General features: G+C 43.4%; 3 protein-coding genes across 3 annotated transcripts in view; 1 reads left to right on the forward strand and 2 right to left on the reverse strand.

The window, feature by feature from the left end:
• Positions 1–19,898, reverse strand: part of LOC114664509 (pyruvate dehydrogenase (acetyl-transferring) kinase isozyme 2, mitochondrial-like) — a 905,310-nt gene that overhangs the window by 758,014 nt on the left and 127,398 nt on the right. The window lies entirely within an intron of this gene.
• LOC127530166 (uncharacterized) overlaps positions 1–19,898 on the reverse strand; it is a 341,522-nt gene that overhangs the window by 182,345 nt on the left and 139,279 nt on the right. The gene's annotated exons all lie outside the window — the stretch shown is intronic.
• The window catches only part of samd14 (sterile alpha motif domain containing 14), a 101,994-nt gene that overhangs the window by 10,424 nt on the left and 71,672 nt on the right, over positions 1–19,898 (forward strand). Inside the window, exon 2 of the mRNA XM_028819969.2 lies at positions 1,022–1,064. Coding sequence (XP_028675802.1) covers positions 1,025–1,064 — 40 coding nt within the window. The 5' untranslated portion in view covers positions 1,022–1,024. The remainder of the gene's footprint in view (positions 1–1,021; positions 1,065–19,898) is intronic.

The raw sequence follows: 19,898 nt of genomic DNA on the forward strand, positions 1-19,898 counted from the left end.
GATGCCATCCGTCGGTTCATCTCAAAAAATTAGTTATCTGCTTCCTGCCGAGCCGGGACAAAAACTATCTGCTCCAACCCCTCAGTACTTGTGGGAGCAACTGGCCGGCCTGGCTGAGTTCAGAGCACTGCTATTAGAGAGAGTTCCATCCATCCATCCATTTTCCAACCCGCTGAATCCGAACACAGGGTCACAGGGGTCTGCTGGAGCCAATCCCAGCCAACACAGGGCACAAGGCAGGAACCAATCCCGGGCAGGGTGCCAACCCACTGCAGTGGATAAAATAATATAATATAAAATCATCAAACTTTTCAATCCTGCTTACTCCAAGTCAGGGATGTGTGCTCTGGAGCCTATTCTAGTAGCACTGAGCTCAGTGCAGGATATTGTGCCAGTCTCTGCAGGGCACTCTCCTGAAAATGCCCACCGCCATGCTCACATTGGGCCACTATGAAGTCAGTAATTCACCTAACCTGAATGTCTTTGAGGACGTGGAAAAATTTCTCAAGTTATCTCCACAAAGACAATGTGAAAATCAAAGTCAGAATCTATGAGGTGGCAGTGATACCAGCTGCCCCAATGCCACCCTGCTATAATGTATAATGTCCAACTGATTTCTTCAGTTCATGTAACACATTTCAGCTGCATTGGGTACTAAGCATGGTATGACTGTGGGTTCAATGCCAGTCTGCAGCATGGCACACTCGCCCACATGCCCAAATATGAGGAGAACATGTGAACTCTGCCCGGGCTGGGACTAATAGCTCTGTGCCACCAGGCTGCTGCCCAACGCTTGTCTGTATTTTGGCATTCCGTGGCTCCAGTTGTCGGAGCAAATGAGGTGATTTGGGAGTACACAAGTGTGAGGATTGTCTGCCGCTGCCAGGCAGGTGAAGGCCCTGGTGGAGGTGGTGGGCTTTGGGGGGGTGGGGGGGGCTGTTGTTGATGGGGGTTTGTTTGGGCTTCAGGAATTCAGATACCTGCCTCTGCCTGATTGCTTGTGCTCTGCCTCTCTCCACAGACCATGTCTTCCTCAAAGGCAGGAGAGTCGGACAATGTCTTTGGTGAGTGTGTGTTTCTCTCTTTCTTTTGCTCCAAGCTAAAATCCTTTCTTTTCTGCAGATCAGTGCACAAAAACTGACAGGCCTGCTAGCAGAACCAAACCCCCCAGGTGTCGGCTCAATTTAGGAAGTCAAAATGAGGAGAGGAAAAAAAAAAACAAAACCCGGGCCATCCTCCATGCTGCACTCGGTTGCATTTTCTGCTGCGGCCGCAGCTCGGCTGTGCTTATGGCGGCTCTAATTTGAAGATGGCCTTTGATTTTCTTATTTGGTCTGTGAGCGTTTAAGGGGAATACATTCACAAGCGAGCCGCATGGCGTACACGCCTGCCGATTATGGGCATGTGTGCCAGGAGCTGGTAATGTCCTTTAGTGCCCTTTACAGTAATGAAGACGAGGCTGAGCAGAAACAAAAAAAAAAAAAAAATTAAAAAGCCAGGCTGCAACTCTCAAGGGGGCATCAGAGGGGCCTTCAGCGTCCAGCTGGAGTCACGAGGTGGGAGTCAAGGTTTGAACATCAGTCTCGGATGAAGTCCAAATTAGAAGTCCCCATCATAAACTGTTGCTGGTCTGAAGGTCTAATGACCCTCACACTGGCTGGGTTTTATTTTAATGCACACTATATTATCATTAACCGAGGGGGCACTGATTAGATGAACCCAACCTGAGAATAACAAACTGGGCATTGCCACTGTAAGTAGTTGGCATGATCTCCCCGAATCTCTCTGGGGTTTTCTCCCAGTACTCTGCTTTATTCCCTAGCATCCCAATTTAGCAACATTCTCACACCTGCTGAATCACAGCGGCTACAGCCGACCCGGGCAGCAGTGGCCACAAGGCAGGAAACAGCCCTGGAGTGGTCAGTCTGAAATCACCATCACGTCTTTGAGGATGAGGGTGGTAAACCGAAACAGACACCGGGTTAAAGGGCAAAACCCACATGGGTAACAAGGGATTTGAACCCAGGGCACAGGATCTGGGAGGTAGAGCTGCCACCCGCCCCGCTGTGCATGAGAATTGGTGAATCTAAAGGACCACCTTTATGAGTGCAAGTGTGTGTGCACAAGCGGGCACTGATGTGGACTGGCATCACATCAAGAGATGGTTACTGCCAGGATGTGCTCTGGTCTTCCATGACCCCAAACTGGACAAACTTGTTTATGGAATGTTGTGTGATGTCATCGGGTCATTGGCATTTTCTGTTAAATGTTACGAATTACACTTTGTTCTGCTAAAGATGCAGTGAGCTTTCATTTTTCTAAATTCCAATTTTTTGCATGTTACACATTTTACAAGATAATCTTGTCTTATGTTTATTACTGTGTGCTAATATAGTGATGAGGGGTGTTTACTCTTAAATAATCATTTTATGTGCTAGCCCACTATGCTCTGTTATGTTATGCTATGCAATGCTATACTGTATTGTGCTGTACTGTACTATACTTATATAAGTTATATTAGACTATACAACAAAATTCCATACTATACTATACTATACTATACTATACTATACTATACTATACTATACTATACTATACTATACTATACTATGCTATACTAGGCTATACTATATTATACAATGAAATTCCATGTTGTACTATACTATGCTGCGCTATACCTTGCCTTACTATACTTCACTATTCTATGATATACTTTACTGTACTATACTATACTGTGCCATACCACATTATACTATACTAAGCTAAACTGGACTAGACTAGACTAGACTAGACTAGACTAGACTATACTATACTATACTATACAATGAAATTCCATGTTGTACTATACGATGCTGTGCTATACCTTGCCTTACTATACTATACTACACTATAATATGCTATGATATACTTTACTGTACTATACTATACTGTGCCATACCACATTATACAATTCTAAGCTAAAATGGGCTATACTATACTATACAATTCCATGTTGTACTATATTATGCTGTGCTATACCTTGCCTTACTGCACTGTACTATTCTGTACTGTACTATACTACACTTTTCAATGCTACACTATACTATACAACAAAAGTCCATGTTGTACTATGCTATGCTATACTCTACTATGTTACGCTACACTGTCTATGCTATGCCATACCACATTATACTATGCTAAGCTATACTGGGCTAGATTAGGTTAGGCTACACTATACTATACTAGGTTATATTAGACTATACAATAAAATTGCATGTTATACCATACTATGCTATGCTATACCAATACTATGTTATACCATACTATGCTATGTTATGCCTATAGCTTTGCCATGCTATACTATACTGTACTGTACTAAGTTAGGTTAGGTTAGACCACAGCATATTATGCTATACTATACTTTGCCTTTCTATACTATACTATGCCAAACCATGCTGTACTGTACTATGATTTGCTAGGCTATACTATATAAAATCATACTGTACAATGCAATACATTTGCTGTACTTTTCTTTACTATACTATACTACACTACACTATGTTATGCTCTGGTATACCATACAACATATGTGATTAATGCTATGACCACCTAATGGTGTTAGTTATCTCATTATGTCACCTATGCTCTTAAAAATAAAGCTGCCAAAGAGGCTTTTCAGAGTGATGTTATAGGGAAACCATTTTTGAAACCCAAAAGCCCCAAAGACCCATCCACATGTAGGTTCCGGAAAGAACCTTCATGTATTTTGATCTTTAAGCAGTCCTATATAGTGAACAACCATGAATAGATGACAACAGATTTGTGATTTTAAAAGCACTCTTGCTGCATACAGTCACACAGACTCAGTTCAGGTGTTCTTGATCTGTTGTATCCTGCCTACTGTACTACACATAAAATATTTTAAAGGTTTTGCCCACATATTAGGAATCTTTTTAGAGCCTAAAGAACCGACTTCATATGTAAACGGCTCTTCCCAGAATAAAACTGTCCTTTGTCAAGCAATGGAACCACACGGCCCAGTAAAGTGCTGCTAAAGCACCGGCATTTTTAAGAGTGGACCGTGCCAGTCGTTGCGTGCCTATCTGTCACATTTCAGCCAAACCTTGTGTTGTTCTCTGCTGTATTCCATTATGAATTATACGAGTCCAAAACTAATTAATGTTTCCCTCTTCCAGTATCTGCAGAAAAGTCATTTTAATTACAATCCTCCCCCTCCATCCTTCAACACCTGCTCATGTGCTCCCCTTTACATTTCTCACCATATTACCCTGTGAATAAATTATGCATTTCAAGTGATTTATCTTCCTGAGCAGTGAATGAGGTAAACCACAACTCCTTTTCTTTTTATGTTGTTCATCTTTGTACTCGGAAACGCTGCGCTGTTCTTTTCTCTGGATGCACTCGGAATGCTTTTCTCTTTCTCATATCACATTATGCCTCCATCAGTTCTGGGCCACATATAATATAATATAATCAATTTTATTAGATTACGTCTTCCAAGAGATGTTGGCATGATTACCAGAGACCATTCTAGAAGCATTTGGCACAAAGCAAAAGTCAATGCTTAATGTGATGCCAATCCATGTCATGGCACACTCATTCCCATAGACCGTCCTACTCATCCTGGGCCAGTTGGGAGCTGCCAATCACACTCATCCACACCCCTGAGAGACTGGCAGGCCAGACTGTGTGGGTATGGGCATTAATGTGGGCCATACAATGCACTACAGGCCCATCCAGGATTGGTATCTGCAAGGACTGGATGAGACTGGGGAAGTTCAGAAGGTGAAGGAAATAATTAACATTTTGCATTATGTAAGTATGGTGTGTGACCATGTATTCTTATTTGAAATGTACCTGCTGTAAAGTGTTATAAAATATTATACTACTGTATAACTTGCTATGCTACTTGCTATGCATTCAATATCATACCAGCTATATCGTAGCTTATCATTCCATGTCATGCCATACCATACTTTTCCATGAATTACTATACTATACTATACTATACTATACTATACTATACTATACTATACTATACTATACTATACTATACTATACTACAATGAATTGTGCCAAACCTTGTGACATTCCACACTATACTATACTATACTATACTATACTATACTATACTATACTATACTATACTATACTATACTATACTATACTACAATGAATTGTGCCAAACCTTGTGACATTCCATACTATACTATACTATAGCATTCCATATCATGTTATACCATACAATGCCAATCAATGAAAGTGCACATCATTTTGTTCTTTACTATGCTAAATTATACTAAGCTATGCTATACTAAACCATTCCATGTCATGCCATACTATGTTATGCTATATTATATCATTCCATGTCACACTGTCATATACTATAAAGTGCTGTTTGATTCTATGTCACATCTATATTGTGCTTTACTAGTGCACCATGCCATACTGTGACATTCCAAGCTATATTGTACTAAGCATTCTGCCATGCTAACTAAAGCATAATATATACTTCTATATCATGTCATACAATGTTCTGCTATACTTTACATTCCATTTCATACTATACTATATACTATACTATTCCATGTCACACTCTGCCATAATGCAATGTGCTGTTCACATCTATAATATACTATGCTTTCCTGTTGCGACATGCCATGCAGTAACATTTCATACTATAGTACACCATCCTATGTTATGCCAACTGTACCAGTGTCATCATTGTCAGGGGCTTCAGGGGCTTAAACCCCTAATCAGTGCGATCCAGCCACTCCCCCCCCCCCACACACTCTTTGATTTGACATTCATGTAGGACTCAGTGGGGCTAAGCTCATGATATCTGCTAAAATTAATGATGTGCTTGAATTATGCTATACTATACTATACTATACTATACTATACTATACTATACTATACTATACTATACTATACTATACTATACTATACTATACTATGTCATGCCAAACTGTAATGCCCTCTGTGATGCTATGCCATGCCTATATCAGGCCTTACCATTACATCATGCCATGCAATGACATTTCATTGCATGCTGTACTATACTACAGTATACTATACTATAATGTGTCCTGCTAATCGTGATGCTATGCTCTGCTACAGTATGCATTGCTATCCATTACTCTCTCTTTTGTATAACAGTTTTCCTTTAAACGGAGCCGCTGCCCATGTCCCAGCATGTACGGCTCGTGCCTTCGGCAGACTAACACTGAAATATGAAAATGAGCAGCGCTAATTGTTGCCCAAGACACAGAATTCTCACTTGAGTGATTCAGATCATCAAAGCGGCGCATTTCGGCACAGCCAGGAGTGAGCGCAGTCGTGAAGTTGTATTTGTCACTTGGAGTTCTAATTGAGCGTCTGTTTTTCTCTCGACTTGCGCACGCCCAGCTCTGATGGTTTCTTTCTTTTTTCAAACAATACCCCCCCCCCCCCCCCCCCCCCCCCCCCATCTCGGTTCTGCAGCCCATCGGAAGCCGCGTTAGCAGTTCATTAGTCAATGAGGTCTCCTTCTCTTCGGCAGATGATCTCCTCTCCAAGTGTGCGTCTGTTTGTTTCAGTGTGGGGGGGGGCGCAGAGTTGAATTCTGATGATGGCCAAATCAGTGCACCGCTAACCGCTCTATTTCAGTTCATTCCCTCCTCCGAATAAACAAATCAGATCTCATAAACGTATGCAGAATGACTGGATCCCCTAAAGGCAAAGCCACGCTGAGCTTCACAAGCCGGAGCGCCGCTGAACCGTCTCCGCCTCACTTGCGTGGGTCCCGGGGGGAATTTATCTGGCTGGGAGTGAGGGGGTTTGGTGGGTGGGGGGATGTGTGTGTGTGTACTGTCTCTATTGCTGACCCTTACTAATTTATTTATAGAGCTGTATTAAATCCAATAATTTATGGAGAGGGGGTGGGGCAGTCAATATTTAATGGCAAAGCGGGCGGAATGTGAGATGAGAGTCGTCCTGGGGATGCGACTCCGAGCCGCAAGTCAGCGTTTGGACTTGCTGTTAGATGGAGACGCTGTATTCTTGGCTTGAATGAAAGAAACAGAAAGAAAAAGGAGATAAAGAACAAGACGCTTGTTCTAGCCAAAATTGGACGGTTTCGGCTGGCGGGGTTCGGGTTGGTGAACTTAATCAAGCGAATTAAGATGATTGTTAGGATTGTCCTTAACAGAGACGTCACATAATCCAGGGGGAGGATTGGGCTGAGCTGGCATGAAAAGTTCACATGTGCACTCTTAAAAAAAATTACATTAAAAAAGGGCACTTAACCGGGTTGTGGGGGGTCCAGATAGAACCATCGTGGATGAACCGTCTCATTATATGAAGGGTTCTTTGCACTTTTTGGTCATGCGAGGTAAGACACCGGATCCTGATAATTATTGGGGCAGCAGCCGGGTCGCCCCGTTTTAATTGATGGAAAAACTTTAAACCGAAACAGCGCATGATGGCGCCTACAGTACAAAGCAAGGCGTCGCGGTTGTGATCAAGTCTAGTCTGGGAGCTCCGCCTCTTTTGAGAGTCGATCCAGAATGAGACTCCGCCTTCTGTGAGCGCCTTGTTTAAACAGTCCTGCCTCTCAGGAAGGGGCGGAGTCAGTTGCCCTCACTGGGCGTTTCCTCCCTGACTTTGGGAACAGAGAGAGACGAAGCCGTTAGTGACGGCGCCCCCTCTCATCTCGGGGTAGGATTGCTTACTCATCTGCCGAGTGATCCCCAGGCGCACAAGTGTGACAACATGAGTTTGGTTCCGTAGACTTTGAAAATGTCCCTAATATGTGGAGAAATCTTTAAATGTTTAGTAGGCGACCTGGCAAGATAAGAACAGATCAAGAACACCTGAACTGGGCCTGTGTGAGTGCAGGCAGTGAGAGTCCTCTTATATCAGGAAGCTATTGGGATTTTACAAATCGATTATCATCGTCTGTTTATGACTGTTTAGGGAAACGATGATGGATCTAAAAACAGTTTTCTTTTCTGGAACCTTCATGTGGTTGGTTCGTTTGGTGAAGCAAAAATAGTTCCTCTGGCATCTTTGTTTCAAGAGTGTAGACCACTGTACATGGACTTGATAGAAAAGAATGGAAATTTCTTTTTATTTGCTCTTAATGAGAAGGGCACTATATAAAATAAATACTGATAACAAAAACATTTATTTCTAAAGCGCATTTTCATACAAATGATGTATCTTAAAGTGCTCTACAAGATGAAGAAAGAAAAAAGAAAAATATAACAATAAGATTATGCCATACCAAGTAACAAAGAATAAAGACTCCAAAGGGCTGGAGAAAACAAAAAAAAAAAAAAAATCTGCAGGGGTTCAGAGGCCACAAGACCACCCAGCTCCCACTGGGCATTCTACCAGTCAGTCGTCATGAAAGAATTAGATGATGCTGGTCATGTGGACCTCTGGCCTTCAATCCATCAATGTGGGGACTGCATGGCACCCTGATCAGGTGGTGGTGACGCAGATTGGCACCACAGAAAAACGGAAAGAGAACAGCAGAGAAAGTAGGGGTTAGTATGGAGTGTGGAGCCAAGATTTAAAGTGATAATTCCATGCATATACAGAATATTCGGGTTACACTAAAATGAAGCTCTGAGAAAGCCATGTTAGTTTTTATCCGTTTTTTAAAGTGCTCCACCGTATCAGCCTGGCGAATTTCTATCGGTCAGCTAATCCAGATTTGAGGTGCCTAACAGCAGAAGGTCTCCTCACCACTTCTTTAAAGTTTAGCTCTTGAACTTCTAAGCAGATACCCAATTGAAGATCTAAGGTTACGATTGGGAGTGTAAGGTGGCAGGCATTCTGAAATATAAAATCGAGCAGATTACTGAAGGCTTTAAAAACCATCAGCAGTATTTTAAGGTCAATTCTAAATGGCACGGGTAACCAGTGCAACGATGCTCAGACTGGGGTGATGTGCTCAGATTTTCTTTCCGTAGTTAACATTCTGGAGGTTAGAGGAATGAAGGTCAGTATGAACAAGACAGAATACATGTGTGTGAATGAGAGGGAGGTCAGTGGAATGGTGAGGATGAGGGGAGTAGAGTTGACGAAGGCGGAGGAGTTTAAATACTTGGGATCAACAGTACAGAGTAATGGGGATTGTGGAAGAGAAGTGAAAAACAGAGTGCAGGCAGGGTGGAATGGGTGGAGAAGAGTGTCAGGAGTGATTTGTGACAGACGGCTGTCAGCAAGAGTGAAAGGGAAGGTCTACAGGACGGTAGTGAGACCAGCTATGTTATATGGGCTGGAAACGGTGGCACAGGAGACAGAGCTGAAGGTGGCAGAGTTAAAGATGTTAAGATTTGCATTGGGTGTGACGAGGATGGGCAGGATTAGAAATGAGGACATTAGAGGGTCAGCTCAAAGTCAGAGAGGCGAGATTGCGTTGGTTTGGACCTGTGCAGAGGAGAGATGAGAGAAGGGTACTAAGGATAGAGCTGCCAGGTAAGAGGAGAAGAGGAAGGTCTAAGAGGAGGTTTATGGATGTGGTGAGAGAGGACATGCAGGTGATGGGGGTAACAGAACAAGATGACGAGGACAGTAAGATATGGAAGATGATGATCCGCTGTGGCGACCCCTAACGGGACCAGCTTAAACAAGAAGAAGAAGAAGTTAAGATTCTGGCAGCTGCATTCGTTGAAATCGATTGATGTCTTTTTTTGGGTGGTCCTGATGGTTTGGCAAAACATATTTTTTTCCAGCCTTGCAGGTTGGATGGCAACTGGTTTTGCAAGCTTGGACCAAGAATGTAGTGGTGGGCAAGGGGTATTTTTAAATAAGTCGAAAAGAGCGACATGCTTCACAAACGTGCAGAATGTTCTGGAAAAGTCATTGAAGTTTTATTGTCCAGCCGAGTGAAGAAGTTGGACTTAAACTCCCAAAGCGGCACCAGCTTTTGGCAGCTGTTCATTTTTCTTTAGGCTTGTTTCAAACCAGATGAGATTTATTCTTGTAAGGCGCTGCTTTTATCTCCCAGTCAGCACCCAGCTGCATTTGTCACAATTAGTTATTGATCGCCATTAAACAGAAACGTGTTCATCACATGCATTTTGTAACGACCTGGCAAGTGCAGAAGATGGATGGATGGATGGAATTCGCCTCTTAACACCAATTGCTGATGAGTTGCCTATTAAAAGGACCTTTAGCTTCTTCTGTGCCCTTTATGCCCGCCACTCGGGTGCTTCCAGGTCCGCCTCGCCTGGGGTCAAATTTTCACATAATCCAAAAATTATATTTTTCTAGATAGGAAATTGCATTGAGCATATCATGGAAACTTGGAAAAGAATTGATTGTGACAACTAAGCTGACTTTGCTAACAACATTTAAACAATACAGTCAATTGTTGAGCCGAGGCGCTACTTGCCTATTTTCTGCACAACAGTACCACCTGCTGGGAGGATGAGGACAGTGACCCACCTGCACTTAATGCACTCACTAACAGAAAAAAGCAGAAAGCGTTCCTTCCAAGGTTGTTATAGTTTTGACGTTTTATATTAGTTTTTATTTCTATATTTTTTCTAACTTTACTTGGAAGTTCAGTTTAGTTTTAGTTTTCCTTCATCGTGTATTTTTAGTTTTAATTTAATGTTATTTCACAAAGACATTTCAATTTTATTTTGATATCTGTTAGTCTCAGTTTTAGTTTTAGTAATTTATAGTATGGTTAAAGAGCTACTATGGAGTTTACTTTTGTGTCACAATCAGACAGAACTGTACACTTTATAGATATGGATATTGTAGTGGATGCTTACTTAACTACCGTATTTCCCCAACGATAGGCCACAACTTATACATTAATTTTACAAACCTGCGTGTTCGGTGCGGTTTGCTTAAATGGGGCGGCCTATCTAAAAACATTTCAGTCGCCATTCCTCATGCCTTCATTTTGATGGCTATTGTTGAAACTATCTGATTGTTCTTACGCTGCCCGAGAATCCATTTTTTAAGTCGCTTCTCCAAGTTTGGTCATTTTACTTCCCTTGTATGCCTTGCACACTTATGTGGCGGAAGCGCGTGCAAAGCTTCCTCATCTTTCCGCCAATTTCTCACTTGTTTTTCATCTACTTGAAAGTTGCGTCCAGCTGCACGATTGCCGTTTTCTTTCATGAAAGCAACGACCTGGAGGTTAAATTCTGCAGTGTAGGACCTGCGTTGCGGCATGATATCGGTAAGTGCAAAATTTTATCAATTTAATTGTTCACGCTCAACTATAATGTCACTATAGAGTTGCAAAGGCCTACAGGGGTGTGCCAAATTACATGCTTTTACTTCAGATTTAATTACATCTAATAACATGAGGAGGCTTATCTTAGAGTTTTAAAACATAAATGGGCATTTTCTGCGGCTTATAGAATGGGGCGGCCTATAATGTGGGGCGGTTTATCGTTGGGGAAATACGGTACATGGTTTACTATCTGGTTTTGTTTTTGTCTTATAAAAACAAGCATAATCAAAACCAGATACTGAATATGAACAATTTTATACAATTAGAATTATTTAAATATTTTCTGTGTTATTTGTGCTGAACAAATATGCGCTGATTGTTGGTACTTTTTATCTTTTCCTTTTATTGCCCAGAATGGGCAAATTTGTAATGAAATTTAGGTGAATTTTAAGGTTTGAGGCGTTTTTTTTACTGTAAATGTGTAAACCACTCATATCCTACTCCAAGACAATGCGCTTATAATGAATGAATTCAATATTGCATTCAAAAATCTCCCATACTGGGCTTTGTTGTGGTGGTTCTGAGGCTAGGGATCTGCACTGGCAATCGGAAGGTTGCTGGTTTGAATCCCATAAATGCCAATAGGGACTCTGCTCTGTTGGGCCCTTGAGCAAGGCCCTTAACCTGCAATTGCTGAGTGCTTTGAGTAGTGAGAAAAGTGCTATATAAATGCAAAGAATTATTATTAAAGACTTATTTGTTATTTTCTACCAGCCATATTGATCTCTGATTCCATCTCGGGCACATACAATTTACAGACAGAATTTTGCCACCTGCAGGCCTAAAAAGATATCAAAAATAAGAAAAGAGATACTACTGTGATGTGACAGGTGTGACTTTGAAATTCACGGGGGCTTAGGAAGAACAGGACTCTTAGGCTTGAGTCAGTGTGCAGACCCCACCTAGCTGTATTGAGGGAAACAAAGAAAAACAAGCATTTAGTGTCAAGGTTAGGTGCAGTGAGACGTGAATAGCCCACCATAAGAACAGTAAACCCTTAATGAGCAGAGCAAGAGTAGGTAATGGGAGTATGGAGGAGCACAAAGCGACAGAGATGGCATCAGAGATTAGGAACAATATATACATTATCTAAACCTGTTTATCCAGAGCAGGATGGCAGGAAACCTGGAGCCTACCCCAGCAGGTTTGGATGCAAGGCAGGAAAATGCCATATGTATGATATGGCTGATGTTAAGAACAAAAAGAATATTTCAACTATCTATTTTTAGAGAGAAAATTTGAAAAAAGGGGGGCAAATATTTTAAAACATAATTCTGCTCCTGGATTATTTTCTCAATATTAATAAATTATAATTCTAATAAATATGGCGGCACGGTGGCACTGCTGCCTTGCAGTTAGGAGACCTGAGTTCGCTTCCCGGGTCCTCCCTGTGTGGAGTTTGCATGTTCTCCCCACGTCCTCCGGGTGCTCCGGTTTCCTCCCACAGTCCAAAGACATGCAGGTTAGGTGCATTGGCGATCATAAATTGTGCTTGGTGTGTCCTGCAGTGGCCTGGCGCCCTGCCCGGGGTTTGTTTCCTGCCTTGCGCCCTGTGCTGGCTGGGATTGGCTCCAGCAGACCCCCGTGACCCTGTGTTAGGATATAGCGGGTTGGATAATGACCGACTGACTGACTATAATATAGATAAATTAATAAATATAGAAAATATACAAAAACACATTAGTGTGTTTAGCTTTTCATTACTTGGCAGACTCTCTTCACCAGCCTACCTGTAGTTCAGTAGAGACATTGCCATCTCTGGAATTTTACAAGGTTTGTATCGCTTTGTTGTTAAATGACTTTTTTTAAAGCAAAAGTGATTGGCTAGTAACAATATGCTGATCTTGTATGATGACCTAGTCAGTCTCGTGATCAGCGCCGTTTTATTTTCAGAAAGAATTTCTCCTGTGCGAAGTGGCAGGTGAATTAATGTCAACAAAACACATGATAAATAAACTCAGAATCAAAATCAGCCATCCATCCATTATCCAGCCCGCTATTTCCTAACTACAGGGTCACGGGGTTCTGCTGGAGCCAATCCCAGCCAACACCGGGCGCAAGGCAGGAAACAAACCCCGGGCAGGGCGCCAGCCCACTGCAGAGAATCAGAATCCGAATCTCTTTATTGTCATTGTAACAAATACAACGGAATTAGGTGCAGTCCCTGCGGTGTCAAAATATAACTAAAATATAATTAAAAAAAGGATAAAGAAGAAATAAGGTAGAACACAAACATTCAACATAAGACCTTAATTGCACATGAACACTATTACACAAGATGTCATCTACTGCACTGCTGTATTGGAGGTGATCAGGTGGCATTCAGTGCCCTAATAGCAACAGGGTAGAAACTGTCATTCAGTCTCTTAGTCTTTGTTTGGATGCTCCTCTATCTTTTACCTGATGTCATGAGCAGGGTGTGAGGAGTCTTTGAAGATGTTTTCTGCTTTCCTGAGGCAGCGAGAGCTGTGCAGATCATCCAGAGAGGGTAAAGAGCAGCCGATGATCTGCTGGGCAGTCTTTACGATCCGCTAAATTGTTTTCCTCTACGCTGTTGTGCAGCTGGAAAGCCCCACGTAGAGGCAGTTAGCACAGGATACTCTCGATAGAGCAGCGACCGAAGGACACCAGCAGTTTTTGGGGGATGTTATTTTTACTGAGGACTCTCTGCTGAGCCTTCTTCGCCAGCTCAGCTGTGTTCACACCCCAGGACAGGTCTTCCATGATGTGGACTCCCAGGAAGCGGACGTCTGACACTCTCTCCACACAGACCCTTCCGATGTAGAGTGGTTTGATGTCTGTTTCCTTTTTCCTGAAGTCCACAACGATCTCCTTGGTCTTACTTGTGTTGTTGTCAGTGCACCACGCTGTCTGCCTCTCCACTTCGTCCCTGTAGATGGACTCCTCCTCCCCAGAGATGAGCCCCACCACAGTGGTGTCGTCTGCAGATTTGACGATGGTGTTGCTGTGGTGGGCGGGGGCGCAGTCATGTGTGTACAGCGTGAAGAGCAGAGGGCTCAGCACACAGCCCTGAGGAGAGCTGGTGCTGATGCTGATGGCTGACTCTGCGCTTTCACCTACTCCTCGCAAGCCGGGAACATTGACTGCACCATAATCAGGGCCGTTCTTAGGTATGGGTGAGCAGGGCAGTTGCCCGGGGCCCTATCATTCGAGGGTTTTTCTTTTGGTAAGATCGACGCAAGCTACGTATCTGTACTACGAAGTTTAATGCTAAGCTTACTGCCCTTTCCCGGAGCAGGGACACTGCAACAGGGCACTGGGGCTAGGGGCGTTCGCTATGGCCAAGAAGAAGAGTGCGCAGACAATTTGAGTCAAAATTTGACTACAAAGCGCGGGATCAACCAATACTTGATGTATTGCTTGACCAAGCGATATCATCAATGACTGAGCGCTTTGACCAAATGAAAGGTCATTATGATTACTTTGGTTTTCTTTATAATTATGAGAGAATAAAATGTCTCAGTGATGCGGATTTGATTAAATCATGTCAGGATCTCAATGCAATATTAACAGATGAAACTGTCTATCTATCTATCTATCTATCTATCTATCTATCTATCTATCTATCTATCTATCTATCTATCTATCTATCTATCTATCTATCTATCTATCTGTTATATAGTGCCTTTCATATCTATCTATCTATCTATCTATCTATCTATCTATCTATCTATCTATCTATCTATTGTGGGGTGTGGCCGGCTAAATATTCCAGCCCTCACCCCCAGGCCGCCAGATGGAGCTCTCCCAACAGCGTGGACGTTCCCCGAATTCCAGCAGGGCCTCATGGACTTTGTAGTTTATATGCACAGCCCTGCTGGATACCTTGGGGACCACCAGGAGTCGCTGTGGGGAGACTGCCGGACTCTTACTTGCCCTATAACCCGGAGGTGCGTCATGATCATGTGACAAGAGGAAACGACGTGCTTCCGGGTTGAAGAAAGGAGTTTTTATGTGACCCGGAAGTGTTCATGATCACATGGACAGAAGGGAGAAACACTTCCGGGTCAAGAGGTATAAAGGACTCATGGGTACGCCCAGACATTGAGCTGAGCTGGGAGGAAGGTGGGCTAAGTGTCTGGGAGTGTGGAGGATTATTGTTATTGTTATTATTATTGAGATTATTGAGTATTGTGGAGAGGAGGGTGCTTGGTGCACTGTATTGTCTAAATAAATATAATTATTGGACTTTTACCTGGTGTCTGGAGTCGAGTCTGAGGGTTCAAGGGGTCACGGAGACCTCTAATCTATCTATCTATCTATCTATCTATCTATCTATCTATCTATCTATCTATCTATCTATCTATCTATCTATCTATCTATCTATCTATCTATCTATCTATCTATCTATCTATCTATCACATCCTTAGACAGCAAAGCTGTAAGATCAGCGCTCCATACAAGTTTTATGAGATTTAGTCAGACCCCAAAGAAATGCCTGCCTTCACCATGATCATCTTGGAGCATACATTGATATTTGTATTAATGGTGTTAGCGGTGGGATAAAGGCAGCTCCACTCACACATGCTTATTATCTCCAGTGATTTCTAGTTAGAAGCACATTTGATTTGCACATATTGACGATAATTGGGATAATATGTGACACAGTTGGACGGGTCAAAAGCTCGGGAGCTTACATATCTGGCCAGCAGTGTGTTCTACATAACGTCTGACCCTCGGCGTCTGAAACTGAGGAAGTCTTTGGCATTTGAAGCATTACATGTGTGGCCTGCGCTCTTCATTTCGGGCCATGTTGTGTCATTGAACAGTTGGTCCATGTCATATAATGTTACATGTGTGGCCAGTAGCATTTACTAATGAGCCTAGCAGTACTGTATGTATTATGAAGTATATGACCATGTTGAGGCTGGATAGAGTGTATAAGGACTGTCGATTAGCTCTGATTCACAAACATTAGAACAGAACAATCGGTTAACATCTGGAACATGATACACCAGTAGAGAATTTCACATTATGCCTATGTGTTTATATATGTGATAGTCAACAGCTGGTCAAAGGCTGATGAGATGAACACATCTGGACAGTGATGTTGAGTAATGACCATCTGGCCCCAGGGTGCCACATCAGCCACTAGAACGTGAACATCTGGACAGTAGCAGTCTGACCTCACTATATTTGATTTACAGCTGGTCTAAAGAGTAGGAAAACATCTGGTCAGCAGAACAGACTCATGGTTGCCATCTGAAAGCTGAAACATCTGGCCAGTACTATTCACTAATCCGTATTTCATCCCATTGAGTGCCCTTGATTGTACATTTGGTGAAAATCTGGACAAGATGGTCATCTGATCATCAAAAGTACACAGATTTCAGATGTTCTTGATCTGTTCTTATCCTGCTAGTCATTAAAGATTTCTCTTTTGCCCACATATTAGGGACCTTTTCAAAGGCCAAAGAACCAGTGTCCTACACAAAGACCCCATCCCAGAATCAAATTGCTTTTGTCAAAGTAACGGAGCCACAGGGAACCACACAACCCAGTCAAGTGCCATCTTAGCATCATTTTTAAGAGCGTGTCACAAACTCCAGTAGAAGGGGGATAAAGCATCGGACTGCAATCTGAAATGGAAACGGACGTGCGGACCCTCTCATTCCCTGGCTCCTGGTCTCAAAGGATGCATTCAGTGAGGGGCAGCAGGTCCCTTGATGATGGCATCTTTGATTTCTTCCTTGGCCAGAAACCGTTTTCAAGCCGCCATGCTAGCGAGCGTGCCAGTTAAAGTGAGCCACAAACTTGTCTCTCTGTGGCAATCGAAATCCCCATCCGCCCCCGCAAAGCTGTATTTTACAGTCTAAGTACGACCCTTTTAGCTTAAAAGGGATTTCGAAGCTGTTTAGATTGCCTGCTTTTATTGCGTTCCCTCAGGGATGCAAAGGAGAGAACGAAACACGAGGCAGCTACTCGAGAAGACTCGGCCTGTCGAACTGTTAATGAGACGTCTGCGTGCCATTGATCTGCGAGAGGTTCACTTGTGCCATCCGTGCAGTCAATTAGAGCGCAGTGACTCCCAGACATGTCACCGAGTCGTGGCCCCCCTTAAGCGGCGGGGCGGCCGTTTATAATTCAGCAGACCAGATCGGTTGGACGTCTTTACCTTTTTAAAGGCCTCCGTGTGCCTACAGCCAGAGGTGGAATCGCCTCTCTGCACACGAGACAGCACGCCTGGCCCTTGCCCATCAGAGAAGACAGAAAGCATCCATCCATCTGCTAAATCCGCTTATCCAGAGCTGGGGTCGCTGGGAACCTGGAGCCTGTCCTAGCAAGCAGAGGGCACAAGGTGCAGGAACAATCTCTGGACAGGGCAGGGTGGGTGGCATGCAAGACAGGGGGTACCACAGAGCCCCAAACCCTGGACGCAACCAGTCACTGGTTCAAATCCAATGATTTTATTCTTTCCAGTACCTTTTACAGGCCCTTCTCGAATCCTCCATATGACATAGCTCACCACACAATAAAGATGTTGTTGTTTTCCTTCTTCTCCATCCTACTCCTCTTCCTCCAAGCAAATGTCATCCCCTTCCTCTCGACTCCGACTTACTTCTTTTATCTATCACCAGGAGCACTTCTTGTGCTAGGGTGTGGCCCGATGGAAGCACTTCCGGGTTAAACTGAAGTCCCTGAAAGTAACGATGACCCATAGAACCCAACAGGAGTGCCCTAACGGACTACAGGTCCCAGCATGCCCTGCAGGTGTCCATGTGGGAATCCTAACCCAGGGATGCTGCCATCTAGTGTATCAGGAAATAGAGGATCCAAACATTGCTGTCTCCCCCAGTCTTTCCATTATATTGACATTCCAAGCTGGGTAAGGAGTCCTGTTTCCTCCCGAGTGGAAAAACCCACCCCTCCATTTTCCTTTATTATGGCAAGGAATTATCCTCCGTGCCCTTCGTGACGCCTGTCCATCCACTATGGTACTCACAGTAGGCAGACAGAGAGCCAACTTCAAATTCTTAGTCTGTGTAGCTCTGACATCAAGTGTCCTTTATGGGGTTTGTTGTATTTGTTAATGGCTTAAAGACAGCAAGTTGCAGTTTAAGTTCCAGTCCGGGCAATGCCAGGAAAGTTGGCTCACCTCAACTTTCACTTTTATTCAGCAGTGGCCGGAGCCCCAGCTGGCAAACACGTGCAAAACCAGCAGGGGCTCAACTTCATGTCACTGGTGTCCCAAAGATTAAACACCTTACAGCAGATTCAGATGATATTCAGAGACCCCTTCACTTTCTGCTCCCTTGTTGTTATTTTCATTTTAAATGGATATGTCTGCCATTATTGACTATCAATCACCCAAAATTACAACAAGTGACCAGAAAGATTTGCAAATTTATTGAAAATAAAAACACAGAGATCTCCCTTCATACTGTTAATTCTGTACTTTGTAGGAACCCCTTGGCAGCTAGGACTCCTCTTGCAAAGTCTCTACTAGCTTTGCACCCCTGGATTTGGGCAGTTCAACCCGTTCTCCCTGGCAGATCCTTTCAAGCTCCATTAGACTGGATTTGAAGTGTCTGTAAACTGCCATCTTTCTGGTCTCCTAATGGGGTTTAAGTCTGGACTTTGGCGGAGCCACTCAAGGTCACTCGGAGACCCAAAGCCACCCCGGTGTGTCTGGGCTGAATGCTTCAGGTCACTGTCATGCAGAAAGGTGAACCGTTGTCCCAGTCTGAGGTGGTGGGCACTCTGAAGTCAGTGGTGTAGCTAGGGGTGGGCGGAGGGGGCGGTCCGCTCCGGGCGGCACATTTTTGGGGGCGACATTATTGGTCAAAAGGCTCAGAACACTTCCCGTTTTAAGCGGCAGGGTTCGGAAAAATCTCACTCATGAATGAATTCTCTGATTTTCATCCACAAATGCTTCAAAAATCATTTTCAGACGGTCCTTCTGTGACGGCATCAGACATGGCAGTTGAAATTTATGAGGCCATAACAAAAATAAACAGAAGCATTAGATAGATAGATAGATAGATAGATACTTTATTAATCCCAAGGGGAAATTCACAAATTAATTACACCGATAATCATTTCTAGGAAGATAAACAACTAATTCACAATGTATAATTTAATTTCGTTATCAATCCGAATGCGTTCTTGCTCATCCCCACCTATCACTTCTACACCACACCGGTTCTGGTTTTCGCAGCGTAATTATATTAAAACTAATAATCAGAATCAGGCGAATAGAGATCCAATATATGGACACAGGTGATACGCCAGAAGTATGCAAATATTGTAAGGCTTTGAAGTTTAAGTCAGAGAATTTCAAAAATGGGGTTTACCTTGGGGGCGGCACGGTGGCGCAGTGGGTAGCGCTGCTGCCTTGCAGTTAGGAGACCTAGGATTGCCTCCCGGGTCCTCCCTGCGTGGAGTTTGCATGTTCTCCCCGTGTCTGCGTGGGTTTCCTCCCACAGTCCAAAGACGTGCAGGTTAGGTCAGGGGTAGGCAACGTCGGTCCAGGAGTGCCACAGTATGTGCAGGTTTTTGTTCCAACCCAGTTCCTTAACGAGAACTCAATTATTGCTGATGAAGCACATATTGCTTAAGTGACATTTTAATGCTTCATTTTAGTGGTCTCGCTTGTTAAGGTTCTCCAACCTTAATTGCTTATTTCAAT

This window comes from Erpetoichthys calabaricus, chromosome 14 (genome assembly GCF_900747795.2).
Source record: "Erpetoichthys calabaricus chromosome 14, fErpCal1.3, whole genome shotgun sequence".
Lineage (NCBI taxonomy): Eukaryota > Metazoa > Chordata > Cladistia > Polypteriformes > Polypteridae > Erpetoichthys > Erpetoichthys calabaricus.